The sequence below is a fragment of the Strix uralensis genome, chromosome 31, assembly GCF_047716275.1.
Source record: "Strix uralensis isolate ZFMK-TIS-50842 chromosome 31, bStrUra1, whole genome shotgun sequence".
In the NCBI taxonomy this organism is placed as follows: domain Eukaryota; kingdom Metazoa; phylum Chordata; class Aves; order Strigiformes; family Strigidae; genus Strix; species Strix uralensis.
The window spans coordinates 3,838,275-3,858,460 of record NC_134002.1 but is presented as its reverse complement, the minus strand read 5'-3'; the positions used below and the strand labels follow the sequence as shown (position 1 = coordinate 3,858,460).

The 20,186-nt window shown below is 51.5% G+C and overlaps 1 protein-coding gene across 1 annotated transcript; it reads right to left on the bottom strand.

The window, feature by feature from the left end:
• Positions 1-17,248: 17,248 nt before the first annotated feature.
• Positions 17,249-18,175, bottom strand: LOC141936095 (olfactory receptor 14A16-like). Its single transcript, XM_074852820.1, has one exon. It carries the CDS (start codon positions 18,173-18,175, stop codon positions 17,249-17,251), a length of 927 nt encoding a protein of 308 aa, XP_074708921.1.
• Between the last annotated feature and the right edge of the window lie 2,011 nt (positions 18,176-20,186).

The window sequence follows — 20,186 nt, the reverse complement described above, 5'->3', positions numbered from 1 at the left end:
TATTGAATATAGCCAACACATTTTCACTACCCCTCTGCCAAGATAATGTCGTGGATCAGTTCTTCTGTGAAATCCCACACATCCTCAAGCTCTCCTGCTCACACTCCTACCTCAGGGAAGTTGGGTTTATTATGGTCGGGGTCTGTTTAGCATTTGGGTGTTTTGTTTTCATTGTGGTGTCCTATGTGCAGATCTTCAGGGTGGTGCTGAGGGTCCCCTCTGAGCAGGGACGGCACAAAGCCTTTTCCACGTGCCTCCCTCACCTGGCCGTGGTCTCCCTCTTTGTCAGCACTGGCATGTTTGCCTACCTGAAACCCCTCTCTGTCTCCTCCCCATCCATGGACCTGGTGGTGTCATTTCTGTACTCAGTGGTGCCTCCAGCAGTGAACCCCCTCATCTACAGCATGAGGAACCAGGAGCTTAAAGAGACATTGAAGAAGCTGATTCAATACTGTTTCTCAGCACCATTAACCTGCCCGTGTCTCTTCAGAAGTGATTTCACATTCATCTTGGGAATCTTCTGCCCTTTGGGCATTTTCTCTCTGATAACCATGTTTGTCCACATCTGCATCCACTCCACTTCCCCAGAGGCATGAACCAGCCTGTCTGACCCAGAGGTCTCTTCTCATGTGTCTGGCACGATGGTACAGCTGGCCTCCCATGTGGCATCTCTGTAATAAAAGGGGATTTCCTCAATGTCTGGAGGTTGGGCTCTTCTTCCAAAGCTGAGGTCAGGCTGAAGAAATTACCCCCACAAGGGGCTTGGGTTCTCCATAGGAGGAGGGCATGGGGCAATGTGTTAGGGAATGGGCTTGGGCTGAGCCTTCACCCTTAGTTGTCCAGTTCCCCTGGAGATGGAGAATGATCACAGGGGTCTGCCTGGGACTGTCACCCCATGGCTTTCAGGCACCACAGCCCACTCGTTCTGCAGAGCAGCACCACCAGCTCAGGGCCCTGTGGAGAGCATGGGACAGGGAGGGGGTGACAGGTCAGTTCAGCATGGAAACATTTCATTGGTGAAAGGCTCTATGGGGGCAGGGACATTCCCCAAGAAGAGCAAAGGACCAGTACTGTTCTTCCAGGGGGGAAGAAATAACCAAGAGAAACCTATTTCTGAATGCACCAGCTTGGGGTAAGTTCCTCTATTGCTGGGGCAGCTGGAGAAGCCTGAGGTGCCTCTGGGACAGGATTCTTTTCCTGTGAGGGGGGCTGGCACAGAGGGGCACAATAAGGATGCCTTGGAGACAGGAACAGGGGACACACGGAGACACTGGCCTCCATCTCCTCATGCCATGGCTGGCCCTCAGCCCTGGGGCTGATGGGGACGCTGAGACACCTCTCATTTCTTCCTTCACTCCTACATTTGGATGGACCACAGGAAACATCTATGAGCCTGGAGGATGCACAAATGTCCTGTCACTTTTGGGGAAGCAGAAGGGTTTGTGGACACATGGAAGTTCAGGGAGAGGTGTGTGTGGCAGTGTGTGTGTAAGAGACAGGAAGAAGATGGGAAGTAACAGGGGGGTGGGAGTGCATAATCCTGAGAGGAAATAGCTTGAGTTTTGATTTTGAGGCAGCAGAAGAAGGAGGATATGCAGTTCAGTGCTGGGACAGGGGGCGAAGTAGAGGACTCAAGGGAAGCTGGGTGCTGGGACATCTTTAGCAACTGAAGAGCATTAGCATGGATTTGGAAGAAGCTGCACAGGTTATGGGGATATAACAGCCATTGTCAGACCACAGAAAATGACAGTATTGTGTTTGAAGAAATAGTGAGGACAGAGGGTCATCAGTAAATGTTGAGACAGCATGAGGTCAGAGTGAGGGGGGAGCAGGGGTGGTGGTTAAAATCTGCAGAGAAACAGGCAGAGGCACAAGAAACTATGGGACAGCCAGTGGTGGGGATGGACCCTTGGTTGAGGCTGGGGACCCCCAACAGAACTGAAAACCATGTCTTTTCAACTATGGCTGTTGTTGCCTCCACTGAGGACCCTGAGAGGACACCAGTTCCTACAGCCACAGCTCTTTGGTGCCTCCTCCTCCACCCTCCACAGAGCCTGGGGGGAGTCCTACTGCTGTCCTACATCGGCATCACACCCCCCTGCATCTCACTGCCCCCAGGAAGAGCCCTGAGCATCCCAGGAGGGAAAGGATCCTCGTTCCCAGGGGATGGGTGTCAGGGCTTGAACATCCTCTTGATGAAACCCATCAAGGCCTTTCACAGTCCCCTGAACATTTGATTTTCAACCCGTAAACAGTGCCTCTGACTTCCTGCTTCCCCAGCCCCCAGGGACAGGAACCTTGTCTCCCCATTCCCTCCCTGGCCTCTTCAGTGATGACCCTCGCTGAGGATCACTGACACCCTCAGAAACTTGGAGGTTTGCTGCTGACTTTCCCTTCTCTAGAGGCCACTTCAATCCCTTTTTCTGGACCTGCAGTTCAGGAACTTGGCACCAGAGGGCTCGTTAACATGCAAATCCCCCTGACAAGCCAAGTCTCTGGGCATCACTTAATTCCTCACTTCTGAAATATTAATTTGAGAGCTTTCAGGTGTGCAGTGAACGTGAAAAGCTTTCAGCACTAAATGTCAATGAGAAACAATTTATTCTTTTTCCACTACTCCTTGTTTTTCTGCTCACACATGAAGTGACATCAGCAAACTCCAATGGATATTGATCCTGAGCATCTCCTGATAGAGGCTGAACATGTCGGGAAGTCCAGACCCTCTATGTCAGACACTCTGTGGGCAATCTTTGTCCCTGCCTCCAACTCCACATTTCTCTCATCAGTCCCCCGGGACTTCCAACACCTTTGTTCAAATCTGAGCTTTCTCCACAGCAGCCTGTAGCTGCATCTTTCAGACCTTTGTCACCAACTCCCACCTGCTGTACTTAGAGAAGGACCTGCACGGAGACACAGAATGAAATTTAATTGCCAAAAATCTAAATCAGCGGAAGGCATGGTTCAATGAAAAATAAAATACAATCCTCTGCTGTAATATTAAGTCCACCTTACCTCCTCTGATGGCCACTTTCCACAGTGGAGATGGCCTTAGACCAAAGGAAAACACAATTCCCAAGCAGAGACCCCAAGAACCCCCAAAGCACCCCCTGCCCCAGACTCTGTCCATATTCACTCACAGACACTCACACCCTGAAGTCACGAGCTCCCTCGAGCTTCCCATCTGCATCCCATCCCTTCCCATTCCCATCTGCAAACCCATCTGTTAAACAGGACTGGACTCAGCATTGGCCCCTGGGGGTCACCACTGGTGCCCTGCTCCCAAGGGGACTTTGTGCTCTTGGCCATGGCCTTCTGGATCCGGCCATTCACCCTGTTTCCAGTCCACCTCACTCACGCCTATGAGGGTGTGACAGGATGCAGCGTGAAAAGAATTGTTACTACGGAGGTGAAACACCTTCCCTGCTCTGCCCTCATCCACCAGCTGAGGCATCTCATTGCTGTGGTGGGTTAACCGTGGCTAATCACCAAACTGCCACCCAGCTGCTGGCTCACTGCCTCTCCTACCCCAGTGGGATGGGGGAGAAAATAGGAAGAATGGGAATGAGAAAGCTGCTGTGTGGGGACAAGGAGAGGGAGATCACTTCCCAGTTCCCATTGCAGGCAAGACTTGACTGGGGGAAATTAACTCAATTTATTTTTAAGTAGAACAGATATATAGTTATGAATTCAGGTCATAAGGGAAAAAGGAAAAACATTAAAACACATTTCCTATTTCACTGAGCTTCATTCCTTCACTCCAGGTTCCTCTCCCCCATCCCGATCAGTGCAGGGGCATTTGGATTTGGGGGTCACAACCAGTACATAACAGTATTTCTCTGCTTCTCCTTCTTTCCCACAGTTTTTCTCTGCTCTGGCACTAATCCTCCATGGGCTGCAGAGAAGATCTGCTCCACCATGGAGCACCTCCACCTCTTTCTCCAAACTTGGTGTTCCCTCCGTGGTTTCTCAATGTGTTTGTCCCTCCACCTCTACTGATCTGGTGCTTTCTGCCCTTTCTTGAATGTATCTTCACAGAGGCACAACCAGTTTTGCTGATGGGCTGATCTGTGTCCTGCCTTGAGACCATTGTGGAGCTGGAAACAGATCTGTCTGGCACAGGGCAACCCCTGGCCTCGTCCCACAGAGCCACCCTTGCAGCCCTCCAGCTACCAACCCCTTGTCACATACACCCCATACAGTCACCCACTGTGGAAAGGGCAGGTGCAAAAGACTTTTTTTTTTTTTTTTTTTTTTTTTGCTGTTGAACTAAGTTTCTTTTGCTATTCTTTGTTGGCAATTAAGAAACAACTTCCTGTGAGTGTGTGTGCAGCCAGTTCTCCAAATAGAGCAGGTGGGAATTGGTGCAAATGAGCTGCAACCTTCAGTTACAGACAGAAAGACTGGATCTGAAGAAGCCCAGGGGGCTGAGAAGAGAGACCTCAGTGGTGGGGACATAGTGACAAAGGTTGGCCATAGAGTGTGTGACCTCACTGACCTTGCTTTTCCTACATGATTTTTCAGACTCCGTCAGGGCACACACAGGGTCAGTATCAATTGGAGAATGCAGGTATTTCTTGATCTGGAAGGTGAACACTGAAGAAAATAGCAACCGAAATATTTTATCATTCTTTAATATGTAAATCATTCTTTTTTAGGCTACACTCTGGAAATGTCTCTACTTGCAAGAATTGAAGAATTAATAAAAATTATGCACAGAGACATTGCTTCTTAGAGGACATGGCTGTCTCCCCCACAAGCTGTCCTACAGTGTGGAAACAAAGAGCTTCACTCCACAGTCAGAACTCAGTATAACTGTTCAGCAGGGATTCTTTTTTCGCAGCACTGGGCAGCACTGGGGATCGCTCCACCACAAGTGCCGCACTTACTAACAAAACACTGACTAATATACACAAAAAGCACACATATGCATCAGATTTCTTAGAAAAGGCAGTCTGATGTTAATGGGTTCTTAGAATTCATCTACATAGTCTTAGCATGCGTAGTAAACATAGAGTGAGGGTCTCCTCCCCTCCTTAGGGATCCACAGAGTCTTCCTCACACTGTCCGTTAGTGAACCTTAGGTTTCTTGTGTCCGTATCTGGTCATAGAGTGACCTCATCCGTCCTTCAGCTCCTGTTTGTTCCAAGGAGGTCAGTTCAGACCAGCTTCCAGTCGCTTCTCTTGACACTGACGTCTTCTTAGACACTTGATTTCTTTAGGTTCCTGCTATCAGGGATGTACTCAGGGAGTTTTTCAGACTGTCCAAGGTCTGTCTTATCTTTACTAGGCAAGGAGTTAAAGGTTTCAAAACATCTTACAAGTGGGTAATGACTACAGAGGGTAGTTAGGAAAAACTATAAATGAAATTACATACATTGCTGTAAAGTATGGGAAAAATAAAAGCTAGTAAAACACAAGTGATGGTTAACGTTCAAACTAAGTGTCCTACTTTACAGGTCCCTGTACATTAGCAATTTCTTGTAGCAACTTCCCTTCAATAAGGGCCTGACAGGATTCACCCATGAGGGCTGAGGAAACTAGCTGATTTCATTGCAGTGCCATTAGTGGTTATTTAAAGATCTTGGGGATCAGGAGAGACTCCAGAGGTGTGGAAGAAAGAAGTGTCAGACCCATGTCCAAGAAAGGTGAGAAGGAGAATCCAGGGGATCCAGTCAGTCCTTCTGCCATAGCCTCCTCCTGACAAAGTTTGGGCTAGATAAGTGGAAAGGACGTGCATTTAGAACTGGCTCAGTGGCTGAACCCAGAGGGCTGTGGTCATGGGCACAAAGTCCATTCAGAGGCCAGTTGCTAGTGGTGTGCCCCAGGAAGCAATGAAGAGTGTTAAACTTGTTCATTCTGTGACCTAGATGATGGGTTGGAGTGCAACCTCCAGAAGCTTGAGGATGACACAACATTAGGGAGGAGTTGTGAATGCACCAGGTAGTGTCACTGTCACTGAGAGGGACCTGGACAGGCTGGTGAACAGGGATGAGAGGAACCTCACAGAGGTCAACAAAGAGAAATGCAAAGTCCTTCCCCTGGGGAGAAATAAACTCATGAACCAGAACATGCTGGTTTCTGAGTGACTGGGAAGCAGCTTTGTGAAGAAGGACCTTGTGGTCCAAGTGAAGAACAAGCCGAACACATGCCAGCAATGCATGCTTGTGGCAAGGGTGGCCACCAGCCTCCTGTGCTGCATTAAGAAGAGTGTTGCTGGGGGTGGGGGCAGTTATCCTGCCCCTCCACTCAGCACTGGTGAGACCACTTCTGGAGTACTGGGGCCAGTGCAGGACTCCCCAGTATGGGAAAGACATGGACTTCCTGCAGGAAGTCCATCTTAGGGCCAGTGAAGATTATTAAGTGATTTGAGCATCTCTCTAGTTCCCTGAGAGAGCTGGGACTGTTCAGCCTGGAGACAACAAGACTCAAGGGGGATCTCATAGTGTACAAATATTTGAAGGGAGGGTGTAAAGAATCACAGAATCACAGACTGGTTGAGGTTGGAATGGGACCTCTGGAGATCATCTGACCCAAACACCCTGCTCAACCAGGATGCAGAGCCCAGAACTTCCCTGGGTAACCTGTGCCAGTGCCTGGCCACAGTGAAAAAGCATTTCCTGATGTTCCCAGAGAATCCCCTGTGTTCCCTGTGTGCCCACTGCCTCTGGTCCTGTCACTGAGCACCACTGAAAAGAGCCTGGCTCCACCTCTGCTCACCCTCCCTTCAGGGGTTTCTAGACTATAAGAAAGTCCCCCCTGAGCCTTCTCTTCTCTGGCCTAAACAGTCCCAGCTCTCTCAGCCTTTCCTTACATGTGAGGTGCTCCAGTCCCTTCATCACCCTTGTGTATGTCCATGTCTCTCTTGTACTGGTAAGCCCAACACTGGACTCCAGACTCCAGGTGTGGCCTCACCAGTGTTGCATAAGAGGGACCAATCACCTCTCTGTGCCTGCTGGCAATGTTTAGTCCACTGCAGCCGAGGATGCCATTCACCCTATTTGCCCCAAGGGCACATTACTGGCTTCGGTTCAACCTGGTGTCCACCAGGACCCCCAGGGCCTTTCTGACCAAGCTGCTTTCCATTTGGCTGCCCCCAGCATATACTGGTGCATGGGGCTGTTCTTCCCCAGGGGCAGGACTTTGCGCTTCCCCTTGCTGAGCTTCATGAGGTTCCTCTTGTCCCATTTCTCCAGCCCGTCGAGGTCCCTCTGGATGGCAGCACAATGCTCTGGTGTATCAATCCCTCCTCTGCCCCATCTTCCACCTCATTAAGGAAAATGTTAAACAGGACTGCACCCAGTATGGATTCCTGGGGCACACCACTCTCTGCTGGCCTCCAGCTCGACTTTGCCCAGCTGATCACGACCCTCTGGGTCCTGCCATTCAGCCCCTTTTCCACCCACCACCTAGTCTGCTCATCCTGCCCATACATCGACAGGTTCTCGGTGAGGTTCCTGTGGCAGAGAGTGTTGAAAGATTCCTGAAGTCCAGGCAGACAATACTGACTGCTCTCCCTTCATCTGCCAGGCCACCACTTCATGGGAGCAGTTTATCAAGTTGGTAAGCATGTAGTCATGCTGACTACTCCTGATTATTTTCTTCTCTTTAAAATGCCATCACCTTCTCAGCAGTCAAGGGGAGGCAGACTGGCCTTTTGGTCCTTAGTTCCTCCTTCTTGCCCTTTTATAAGAAAGGAGTGACATTTGCTTTCCTCTAGTCTCCAGGCTGTTCTCCCAGTCACAATGCATAATCAGAGATCATCGAGGTTTTCCTTGAAATGACATCTCCCAGCTCCCTCTGCACTCATTGCTGCATCCCATCAGGGCCCAAGGACTTCTGTATCACCAGTCCATAGCCAGTTTGGCCGCTTCACCATCACGTCAGTGTTCCTTGACCCATCAGGCCAGTGTTCCCTCAACTTTACATCTTCCTTGCTCTTGTATTTTCCCCTGCTCTCAGAGTCCTGGGATTCCTCAAGGCCAATCTTGCTACTAAAGACCGAGGCAAAGGAGGCATTCAGTAACTCAACCTTTTCCATGTGTGAGTAAGCAGGTCCCCTGTCTCATTGAGCCATGGGCCCACATTTTCCATCATTTTCCTTTTGTCACACTTTTGTATTTCATGAAGACCTTCTTGTTGTCATTGACATCCCTCGCCAGATTCAATTCCATTTGGGCTTTAGCTTCTCTAACCTCATCCCTGCATGCTTGGACAATGTTTGGTTATTTGTGTCAGGTTATGTACTGTTGCTTTCACTTTTTGTATGCTTCCTTTAGTGTCTGAGTCAGGAGAGGGCAGGAAAATGTATCCAGCTCCTGGGTAAATGGAGGGTCTAAGACCAGCTCCTGGAGGGATCCATATTTTCTAAAATTCTGTTTTTGTATACATATAGGCCACTAACACAGCTGAGCACATCAACCCTTATTTGCCCTTACTCTATTGGATATGAGTTTCCTTGCTTTGAACCCTCCTTTGGTGTTTTAGAGATGGCTGTCGCAGTAAGTCTTCTCTGGGCCAGAAATTGATCTAGTACCTCCTTTTATTTCCTGCAGTACCCTGAGAGTCCTTCTGCTGTTACTGTGTGAGACACACCTCAGTCAGGGTGAGCCATCAGCACACAGACATTAACAGCTGAACAAGTGGAGCTTCTAGTCCAGGGGGACCTTGAGAAACTCAGGGATTTGTACAACAGAAACCTCTTGATGTTTCCAAGGAGACATGGCCAGTCCTGAACTGGGAGGAAGAATAACACCGTGCATCAGGGCCAGCGAGTACTTGCTCAGCTGAGCAGTGACCCTAAGGGAAGGGCCTGGACACTAGGAGGGACGGCACACGAGCCGGTGGTGCATGCTCCACAGGAACAAGGCCAGCTGCCCAGGAGGTTGCATTAGGAAGAATGTGGCAACCCAGAAAACCTGAGTTGGCTTCCCCTTCAACTCAGCACTGGTGTGGCTCCACACACACAGATGTGTCCCTCTGTGCAGCTCCTATTTTGTAGGAGTTGGGAGGAGGTGGAGAGTGCTAAGGGGACGTCTGCAAAGATGGGGTATGGAGCCTCAAGCACGTGACCTGTGTGTAGAGGCGGAGGGACATGGCCATCTTTGGGCCAATGGCAGGGAGGTTCCAGGTAGTAAAGCATTAGCCTGAGAGTGCTTGAAGGGTGTTTTCAGAGGTGATGGAACTTTTCTTTGTGGTGGAAAACAACATGAGAAAGACATAACGGAATGAAAATAATCTTGGTAGGCTGAGAATGGTCAAGAAGTCAGAGAATTCTCACCCCAAGGGCAGTGTTGTGGAGCAACAAGTCACCCAGAGGGAGTCTGGACCATCCCATAGCTTTGTGTTTCAAGGAAGAGCCAGGGAGGATGGAGAGATATTCAGTGTTGGTGCGGCCTCACCTTGAGTGCTGTGTGCAGTGCTGGGCCCCACAACTGAAGAAGGATGTGAAGGTTCTTGAATGCACCCAGAGGAGGGTAGCAAAGCTGGTGACAGGGCTGCAAGGAATGTCACATGGGGAACAGCCGAGGACTCTGGGTTTGTCTAGTTTTGAGGAATCTGACATTCAACCCCGTCGTTCTCTGCAGCTTCCTGAGGAGGGGAAATGGAGTGGGAGGTGCTGCTCTCTTCTCCCTGGGCTCCAGTGATAGGACGTGTGGGAACAGTTCACAGCTGCGGCAGGGGAGGTTTAGACTGGACATGAGGAAGCATTTGTTTTACCAAGAAGGTGGACAATCACTGGAACAGGCTTCCTAGAGAGGTGGACACTACCCCTAGCTGGTCAGTGTTTGAGAGGCATTTGGACAATGCCCTTAATAACAGCTTTAACTTGGTCAGTCCCAAACTGGTCAGGTAGTTGGACTAGACGCTTGTTGTAGGTCCCTTCCAAGTCAAATAGTCTATTATTTTCTATTCCATATCAGGAAGGGCAGTGAAATGCTGAGGTGAGAGCAAGGTGGGGAAGAAAGGATGATGTTGAGAGCCTGCAGGGAAAGAGCTGCAGGTGTGGGATGCTGAGCACAGCCTGTGATAGAGACAGCTGAAGGCTCTGGCATAGCTGAGAGCCCCCAACAGGGTCAAGGTCTTTCCCCCTTTGCCTATAGTTATTGCCTCTGCAGCTAAGGCCTACCAGGACAAGCTTAAACCTTAATGCACCAAGACCTCATGGCCCCTTTGCCCCAACTAGGACAGACCCATCAGTGCCATACCCTAGTCCTGCCCTTGGCACCCACATTGCCACATGACACTGCCCCAGGAAGAGCCCTGGGCAATGTGGGAGGGACACGATCTCCCTTCCCAGGGGCTGCAGGTCAGGCTTTGGCCCTTTGGCTTCAACACATGAAGGCAGACTGAGCATCAGAACCACCTTTACATTGGGTTTGCTACCTCTCATTCCTGCCTTCACCCTCCTGCTCTAACCAGCCCCTGGGGAGGCTTTGTTGGGGATGGCCCTCAGTGGGACCCAGTAACACTCCTGGGAACTGTAGGTGTTGCTTCTGACCTTCACTTCTTCAGCCGTCGGTTCAGGCTCCTCTCAGTGTCTGAGGCTCATGGTCTCAGCACCAAAGACACCATGGGGCTCATGAAAATGCAAAAAGCCATGTCTCTTCCAATTATTTTCTTCAGTCTTCAAGACTTCGGTAACTAATTGGAGAGGTCTCTGGAGTGTACGTAAAGGGGCATTTTTCACTGAGCATTTAAAACAGAAGTATTTTTTTCTATTAAGTACCCTGTATTACTTTTTCAGTTTACAGCAGCAGTGATGGCAGCATTCTCTAATTGATGTTGATGCAGGGGGTCTCCTCCTGCTGTCAGGAGGGGTAGGACCAGCTCCTCCTGGAGGTCAGACACTCCATACACAACCTGATTCCTCACCTCCCCAGACGGGCCATTTCTCCCATCGGCCCCCTGGCACTTGCAGCACTTCTCCTGACATCAGACTTCTCCAGCCCAGCTGCAGCTGGAGGTTACAGCTCCTCTGCACCAGCTCCCACTGGCTTCCCTCAGAGACCTGGCTGCACACGGGCACAGCAGAATTTCTCTTCATTGCAAACAAACAGAAGGAAAACATGGGAGAGTTTAACAAACAACAACCGCCACTGCTCAGCTGTGTGCTAAGGGGAAGCTGCCTCCACTGAGGTTCACCATCCCCAGGGGAGAACCTCACTAGCAATGTTTCAGACAGATCCATGGGAAATGAGAGATATGAACACAGTGAAGGAGGTGGCTGAAGAGAGAATTAGACTGCTGAGAGACAAGGGCAGGCTTCTGACTCCCTGAAGCTCAGAGCTTCAGTTTCAGTTCATACACTTCCTAGAAATTCCCATGTGGTCATGGTGGAAAAACTTCATCACTTTATTCAAAGTTTTCAATCATCTCAGCTGATGAAAAGGTGCTCAGGTGTTTTTTAGAAGTCTCAGGCAGTTCTTCCCCTTTCCAGGCAGAGCTCAGCTGTCTGACCATGGACATCAAGTGCCCCTTGCAGACGCCCCGGTGTATCTGACGTATTTCCCTGGCACTGGCCGCTGTCACACAGGCCAGGAGGTCTCCTGCAGGAGACCAGAGCCCCTCGGGAGCTGCTGGTAGAGGCCAGGCAGAGGGGCCCAGGACACCTGCACTGCCACCAGGCATCTCTTTCCCTGTGATTTAGGGCATCTGTGTCCCTGTAGCTACATCCCACCCTGGGTCTGGAATTGTTTTTGTCTTTAAAATCGTAATTAAAAAAATGTTCATGAAATCCCCCAAAGACTGGTATATCAAAACAAGTCAAAACTAAACTAGGAGGAAATGAGCACAAAGAACGTAAAAAAGCTGGAAACTGTGTTCAAGATGTTTTGGGTATTCATCTTCCCTTATCTCTTAATTGTTTCATTTTTATTAACATTTTCTAAACATTACTATCATACTCAGACCTGCAGCATAAAAGACAGATATTTCTATGTCTTGAAGAGATCCCAGCACAATAAAGCCTCTCCCCACCCAGCAGCATCCTTGCCACTCCTCACCCCTTGCACAAAGAGAGTCACCACTAAGGTGGCAGGCTCTCTCCCCTGATACTGGGAAGCTGGGTGACCACCTGCAGCGAAACACCCTGGGTTTGCGTGGCCAAATTTACACTTGTCTCAACACATCTGTGTTACAGTGTCTGCTCAAAGGGGTCTCTGCATCATCCATGAACACTCCCTTTTTATTCCCTCCAGGGTAAATGAAGAGTGACTCCTTTGTAGGTGAAGAAAGGGAAGACACTGGTCTCCCCCAACATCAGACACCTCCATGCAGATATCTATGTCAAATCAAGTTGTCTAGACTTCCCCTCCCAGTCAATAGAGACAAAGGAGTTGTCTCCACTGAGTGTCTGGAGATCCTTTTCCTGGTGACCAGGGAATGCTCCAGAAGGGTTCCCATAGGTCCTGTGTCACCCTTCCAAGCACCCTGCGGGTACTTCAGCTACCCCAGGGCATCTCAGAGAGCAACAGCTGATGGATGTGGGCAAAGGAATTACTGAAAGGAATTTGCTCCATCACCTTCTTGGGGTCTGAGATGTGACTGACCAGCCTTTAGTTCCATGGATGCTCCTTGTTGCCCTGCTTGAAAATGGGTGCAGTGTCTGCCATTTCCCACCCTGTTTGCCCTGACATTTCAAAGGTGACCAGGAGCAGCCTTGCAATGACCCCAGGCAGCTCTCCCAGCACCCTTGGGCACATCCCCTCTGGTCCCGTGCACCTGTGTGTGGCCAAGTGGTGCAAGTGCTCCCCAGGCACACCTTCCTCTGCCATGGGTACAGCCCTGCCTGCAGAGATGTTAGTCAGAGACTCAAGGAACAGGGAGGTCTGGGGGCAGATCTTACCAGGAGAAGAGGAAGGGAAAACAATGAGTTCCTCAGCCTTTATCTGATTTCAGCCCCATCTGAGCTTTCACTGTCCTGCCTCCACCCCTGTACCCCAAGGCCATGTCTGCATCTAGCTCCTAGACAACCTGCTCCCTCTCCCACCCCTGTGCAATGCGTTCTGGTGTGTGAACACTTCAGCTAGAAGATCTCTGTCCATCCTCACCAGCCTCCAGCTAGGGCCTGTTTACCTCACAGAACATCACACTGAGGTGTTGCTGGGCTTTGATGTTGTTGTCCCCAAAGTTCCAAGAGGGCTCCATGGATCTTGGCTCTCCAGGATCCTGCCAAGCAGATGCTGAACCATGTGAAATGAGCTGTGCTGCAGGCCAAGGCTGTCATTCGGCTGTTTGTCTTTTTCCTCTGCCATGGTCACTGCAGCCACGGCTGCCCTCAGCATTCACATCCTCATCCAGTTCTGCCTTGTTCATGAGTATCAGAGTGCAGCCCTCATCAGTCATCACCTGCCTGTGTCCAAAAAGGGAGGCGTGAGGCAGGGGAAAGGTCCCTGTCTGGGTGCTGGCTCTGAGGACACCTCTGTTCCAGCCCCCCAACCAGCTGCAGCAGGCAGGAGGGCAGGCCCTGCTCATGGACACCCTGCTCAGCCCTGTCTGCTCTGGAGCAGACCTGACACCAAGCAGCATCTCCCCTCAGAACCACCCCTGGGACTGCAACTTGGAGAGGGCTCACCTGGAAAGAAGTGCCCAGGAGTGAGCCAACACCCAGGCTGTGTGAGGGCTGAGCAGATGCCTGGAGACGCAGACAACAAAGAAAGACAGTGATTTAGAAGTTCTGTAAGGATGAATTACAGTTGAGGAGGTTGAAGACCCACTGTCGACTGCAAGATGAGCCTGTGCAAGCCAGAGTGGACAGAGACCGCAACAGACACCGAAACCCTCCTCCTATGCCAGCACAAAAAGTCAGGTCCAGCAACACAGCATTCTGCCCTGAATGTGTGCCTGCAGGAAGAGGTTTCTCTTTCTCATGCTTCTTCCCTGCAGGCATAGAATTGCTGCCTTAATCTTCTCCATGGACATCCCTTTCCCCAGATTCACATGTCTGAGCTGGCCTGGCTGGCTGGTCCTGGCTTTCTTCTGTGCTCCTGCAGGGTCCCAAGCCAGCGGTGTTGCTCTGCAGATCAAGGGGACTGTGGTGTCCTGGAGCCATGGGGTCACCCTCCACTGGCCATGCTGGTGGGGTAGGAAGCAGATTCAGCCAGAGGGGATTCACTGCTGCTGAGGCCCTTTCCATCTTCCCTGGATGGCGCAAGGGCCAAGGACAGGGCTGGACAGGGCCTTGAGAAATGGGCAGAAACATGGTGGGGTGATTCTCATGACTGGAGTGTACCAGCTGATGGCTACAAGGTCTATAGCAGGCATAGACGAGGAAGGAGAGGTGGTGGGTTGGCGCTGTATGTTAGGGACTGTTATGATTGCTTCGAGCACAAGTGTTGTGAAGACAGGGTGGAGTGTCTTTGCGTTAGAATCAGGGAGAAGACCAACAGGGCAGATGTTGTAGTAGGAGTCTACTATAGGCCACCCAACCATGACAGAGAGGGGGATGAAATATTCTGTAGGCACTTAGGACAAATCTCACCATTGCTTGCCCTTGTTCTGTGGGAGACTTTAACTTCCCAGACATCTGCTGGAAGTACAACACAGCAGAGCGGGACCAGTCCCAGAGATTACTGGAATGACTAAGCAGGGCAGAAATCAGGAGGTCTAAAGCCCAGCTAGAAATTAATCTGGCTTCAGCAATCAAGGACAACAAGAAATGTTTCTATAAGTATGTCAGTAGCAAAAGAAAGACCAGGCAGAGCCTCCATTCCCTGCTAGATACAGGAGGAAACATGGTAACAAATGGTGAGGAAAAGGCTGAGGTGCTTAATGCCTTCTTTGCTTCAGTATTTAATAACAAGACCACTTGTATTGTGGTAATCCAGCCTCCTCAGCCAGAAGACAGAGACTGGGAGAACGACCCCCCCACAGTCCAGGAGGAGATAGTCAGTGACATACTGCATCACATAGACATACACAGGTCTATGGGACCAGACGGGATACACCCGAGGTGCTGAAGGAGCTGGCTGGGGTGCTCGCCAAGCTGCTTTCTGTCATTTCCCAGCAGTCCTGGCTGAGCGGGGAGGTCCCGACAGATTGGAAATTGGCCAATGTGACACCCACAGATAAAAAGGGTCGGAAGGATGATCCAGGAAATTACGGCCTGTCAGCTTGATGTCGGTGCCCAGGAAGCTGATGGAGCAGCTCATCCTGAGTACCATCACACAACACATGTGGGACAACCAGATGATCAGGCCCAGTCAGCATGGGTTTAGGAAAGGCAGGTCCTGCTTGACAAACCTGATCTGCTTCTATGACAGGGCGACCTGCTTATTGGATGAGGGAAAGGCTGTGGATGTTGTCTCCCTTGACTATAGTAAGGCCTTTGACACCGTTTCCCACAGCATTCTCCTGGCGAAACTGGCTGCTCGAGGCTTAAATGATCGCACGCTTTGCTGGGTAAAAAACTGGCTGGATGGCCGGGCCCAAAGAGTGGTGGTGAACGGAGTTAAATCCAGTTGGCAGCCAGTCACGAGTGGTGTCCCCCAGGGCTGGGTTTTGAGGCCACTCCTGTTTGACATCTTTATTGCTGATCTAGATGAGGGGATCAAGTGCACCCTCAGTCAGTTTGCAGATGATACCAGGTTGGGTGGGAGTGTTGATCTGCTCGAGCGTAGGGAGGCTCTGCAGAGAGACCTGGACAGGCTGGAGCGATGGCCTGAGGCCAACTGTATGAGTTTCAATAAGGCCAAATGCCGGGTGCTGCACTTGGGCCACAACAACCCCCAGCAGTGCTACAGGTTTGGGGAGGAGTGGCTGGAGAGCTGCCAGTCAGAGAGGGACCTGGGGGTGTTGATTGACAGCCGGCTGAACATGAGCCAGCAGTGTGCCCAGGTGACCAAGAAGGCCAAGGGTATCCTGGCTTGTATCAGCAATAATGTGGCCAGCAGGGACAGGGAAGGGATCTTACCCCTGGACTCGACACTGGTGAGGCTGCCCCTCGATGACTGGGTTCAGTTTTGGGCCCCTCACTCCAAAAAGGACATTGAATGACTCAAGTGTGTCCAGAGAAGGGCAACGAAGCTGGTGCAGGGTCTGGAGCACAGGTCTGATGGGGAGCGGCTGAGGGAACTGGGGTTGTTTAGTCTGGAGAAGAGGAGGCTGAGGGGAGACCTCATTGCCCTCTGCAACTCCCTGAAAGGAGGGTGCAGAGAGGGGGGGATGAGTCTCTTGAGCCAAGGAACCATCGCCAGGACAAGAGGGAATGGCCTCAAGCTGCGCCAGGGCAGGGTCAGACTGGCTCTTAAGAAGTATTTCTTTGTAGAAGGGGTTGTTGGGCATTGGAATGGGCTTCCCAGGGCTGGGGGGGAGTCCCCATCCCTAGAGGGGTTGAAGAGTCGGGTTGACCCAGTGCTGAGGGATCTGGTGGAGTTGGGAACGGTCAGGGTGAGGTTCATGGTTGGACTAGATGATCTTCAAGGTCTTTTCCAACCTAGATGCTTCTGTGATTCTGCAATTCTGTCACATGTGCAACCAAGAAGGGAGGTCTTGGTCCAGCCCTTGGCCCCTAAACAGATCCCACTAGGTCTCTGCGCTTGTCCCTGTGAAACCATCCAGAACCTCAAACGAGCAAATGTCTTTTTGACGGAGCAGTTTCTTGAGTGTATTCCCGATACCAGCTTTGGGAGAGTCGTCCAGCCTTCTGGCCCTGCCCTGAGGAACCCCTTTGGTGATGGTGGTGCTGGCATGGAGGCCAGCTCTGACACCTTGGTTCCCATGGCCTGATCCTGCCTGCAGTCACAGGGGTGTCACTGGACACAAGGGGACTGTCAGAAGCTACACAAGAGTTTGGTGGTGACACAAATGCAAGGGCACAGCAGGATAATGTTGAACAAAGGAGAGCCCAGCGCTGAAAAGGCCACGTCCTGTCGCTCACGTTGGCCATGGCTCCAGGGAAGCAACAGCCCGACCTCACAGGCAGCAGAGAGGCAGTGCCTGCCGAGACAGTGAGGGGCAGCCCTGAGGGCACTGGTCTGCTCCTCTATGGGGCAGCTGGGCCCTTGGCTCCTGAATCCCTTCTGCCTGCTGGGGCTAGATGCCAGCTCCAGAGGAGATCTAAGGGAATGGAGGAGAGGCAAATTCAGAAAAAATTCTTTCTAAACCTAAGAAGATGTTGTATGAATAATACTTGATGACCATAAATATAGTTTAACAAACAAATGCAATCTAAAGAAAAAGACGAACAAAAGATAAATTGGGATTTTACAAAATACCTGGGATTTATATGAGGATGGACACCTTATTAATACTATAATAATATGTATTCATATAGTTTCCTCAGGGCATCCTTGATCTCCTGGTTCCTCATGCTGTAGATGAGGGGGTTCACTGCTGGAGGCACCACTGAGTACAGAAAAGACACCACCAGGTCCAGGGATGAATGCGAGATGGATGGGGGCTTCAGGTAAACAACCATGCCAGTGTTGATAAAGAGGGAGACCACGGCCACGTGAGGGAGGCACGTGGAAAAGGCTTTGTGCCGTCCCTGCTCAGAGGGGATCCTCAGCACGGCCCTCAAGATCTGCACATAGGACACCACAATGAAAACAAAACACCCAAATTCTAAAGAGACACCAACCATGATAAGCCCAAACTCCCTGAGATAGTAGTCTGAGCAGGAGAGCTTGAGGATCTGGGGGATTTCACAGAAGAACTGGTCCACAGCATTGCCCTTGCAGAGAGGTAATGAAAATGTGTTGGCCGTGTGCAGCACAGCCCAGAGAAACCCAGTGCCCCAGGCAGCTGCTGCCATGTGGACACAAGCTCTGCTGCCCAGGAGGGTCCCGTAGTGCAGGGGTTTGCAGATGGCAACGTAGCGGTCATAGGACATGACAGTGAGGAGATTAAACTCTGCTATGACCAAGAAGAGAAAGAGAAAGGCCTGGGCAGCACATCCTGAGTAGGAGATGTCCCTGTTGTCCCAGAGAGAATTGGCCATGGCTTTGGGGAGAGTGGTGGAGATGGAGCCCAGGTCGAGGAGGGAGAGGTTGAGGAGGAAGAAGTACATGGGGGTGTGCAGGTGGTGGTCACAGGCGATGGCGGTGATGATGAGGCTGTTGACCAGGAGGGCAGCCAGGTAGATGCCCAGGAAGAGCCAGCAGTGCAAGAGCTGCAGCTCCCGTGTGTCTGCGAATGCCAGGAGGAGGAACTCAGTGATGGAGCTGCTGTTGGACATCTGCTGCCACTGGACATGGGGGACTATCAGAGGAGGAAATAACAGTGACAATTCATTAGAAACTTTTCTGAGGGAAATCAATGTCATTTCACAACACCCCTCTCCCTACTGCACCCACGCTCCCATTTTTCCTTTTCTAGGAAAATTTTCTTCAGTTCTGTTCCTGGAACTCCAGTTGGTGCTGGATTAAAGCACCATGAAGAGCAGGGCCTCTGCCTGCAGGCTGCCCACGAGTCAGCCCTGCTCTGCAGCAGTGGGTTTGTGTAAATGCTGGGATCAGGAGCCAGAGCTGGTGTTAGACTTTGTTATATGTGAGTGTTTGTAATGCAAAAGGGCCTGTCAGCATCTGCACACCCAGTGCTAAGGAACGAGGATGGCAGAAAGCTGTTAGAGAGCTTTGGGCTTTTTGAAGCTCCCCCCATTTCACTTGGGGAGTGTCCCCAAATCCCTCAGGATTTCTGCTGTAGCCAGGGAGAACAGAGCAAGTCCTGCGAGGGAAGAGGATGGGCTGCAGGTTAATGGAGGGTAAGGGGAGCTGTTCTGTCCCTCCGACTTCTTCTGAGCTAAGCTGCTCAAGCATGAGAACTCCTTTTCCATTTCTCCCACCAAATACCACAAAAACATCAAAATGAAATCACAGAATTCAGAAAGCTCCTTATATTTTGATTAATCCCTGCCTTGACATTCCCCATATAATGTGTTCTCAGAAATGTCCTAGGAGTGATGTGGAGCTGTGAGCAGCCCTGACCCACCCAGCACCCTCTCCACAGCAGAAGGACCCTGCCCTGCCGGGGGTCTCTCCTTCCCCACACAGCTTCTCCCCACAGCGCCGTGGGCAGCTCCCCGGGCAGGCTGAGTGCTGACCCTGGCAGGCGGCAGAGTCCCTGCCCCAGCACACAGCCCCTGGGCTGCAGGGACCCTGCTCTCAAGGACAGCCCTGGGCACCCCTGGCTGCACCCGCGCCTGCACACCCCTGCAGCCGTCCCCGGGAGAAGGCAGCCGCCATGGCCTGTCCCTCTGACAGTGCAGCAGGGAAGCCCTGCTCTGGAGCACGGCCTCCTCCTCCAGACACCAGGGACATTCTTGGGGCTGTGCCGGCTTCACCACATCCCTCCACCACCTGCAGCTGCATTGCCCTGCACCCACAGACTTACTGTGTCAAGGGCTGCGAAGATTTCTCCTCCAGTGAGCTCTCAGCATCCTGCCACTGCCGTCTGCCTTTCCCCTCTCTGTGCCCGGCTCCTCTGCCTTCGGTGCCTGCAGGCAGTGCCCTCAGCCCTGCTGCGCTTTGCAGAGGAGCTGCTCCTGGGCAGAGCTGTCTCTCTGCAGCGCTGACCACTTGCCCTCAGCTCCCTCCGTCCCAGGAGCCCGGCCCAGCTCCGCAGCAGAGGACCAGCCCAAGGCATTTTAATGACCCCTTGGGTGGGTTTGGTGATGAGTCTCTGAACATCAGACACTGAGATGCTGCTGAAGAAACCTCTGAAGAAGTCAAAGTTAGATTCAAACTGCAAAGTTTCTTGTGGCTTTAATGGGTCCCACTGAGGGACACTGTTGACAAAGCCTCCCCAGGCTCCACTTAGAGCAGAAATGTGCAGGCAGTGATGGCAGGTAGGGAAAAGCAAAGGAAAGGTGGCTCTGATGCTGAGGAAACCTGCATGTGTTTCATGAAGCCAAAGGGCCAAGCCCTGACCCCATTAACCAAAGGGCCAAGCTGTGACCCCCAGCCCCTGGGAAGGGAGATCCTGTCTCTCACCCATTGCTCAGGGCTCTTCCTGGGGCAGTGGTTGATGGAGATATACACCTGCCAGGCTGCTGAGTAGGGACAAGGGGGCAATGAGGCCCCAGTGCTGCAGGGGACTGTGCCTCCTCATAGGCATCAGTGGCAGAAACACCAGCCGTTGCCAAAGTCAGGAGGAGGTTGACTCTGTTTGGAATTTTCAGCTTTTCCACAACCCTCTGTCATCTCCACCGCTGGCTGTCCTACTGTGTTGCATCACCTGTGCCCCTGCAG

Excerpts from the sequence above, each read along its gene's own strand:
- LOC141936095 (XM_074852820.1), bottom strand. The coding sequence starts at position 18,175 with ATGTCCAACAGCAGCTCCATCACTGAGTTCCTCCTCCTGGCATTCGCA.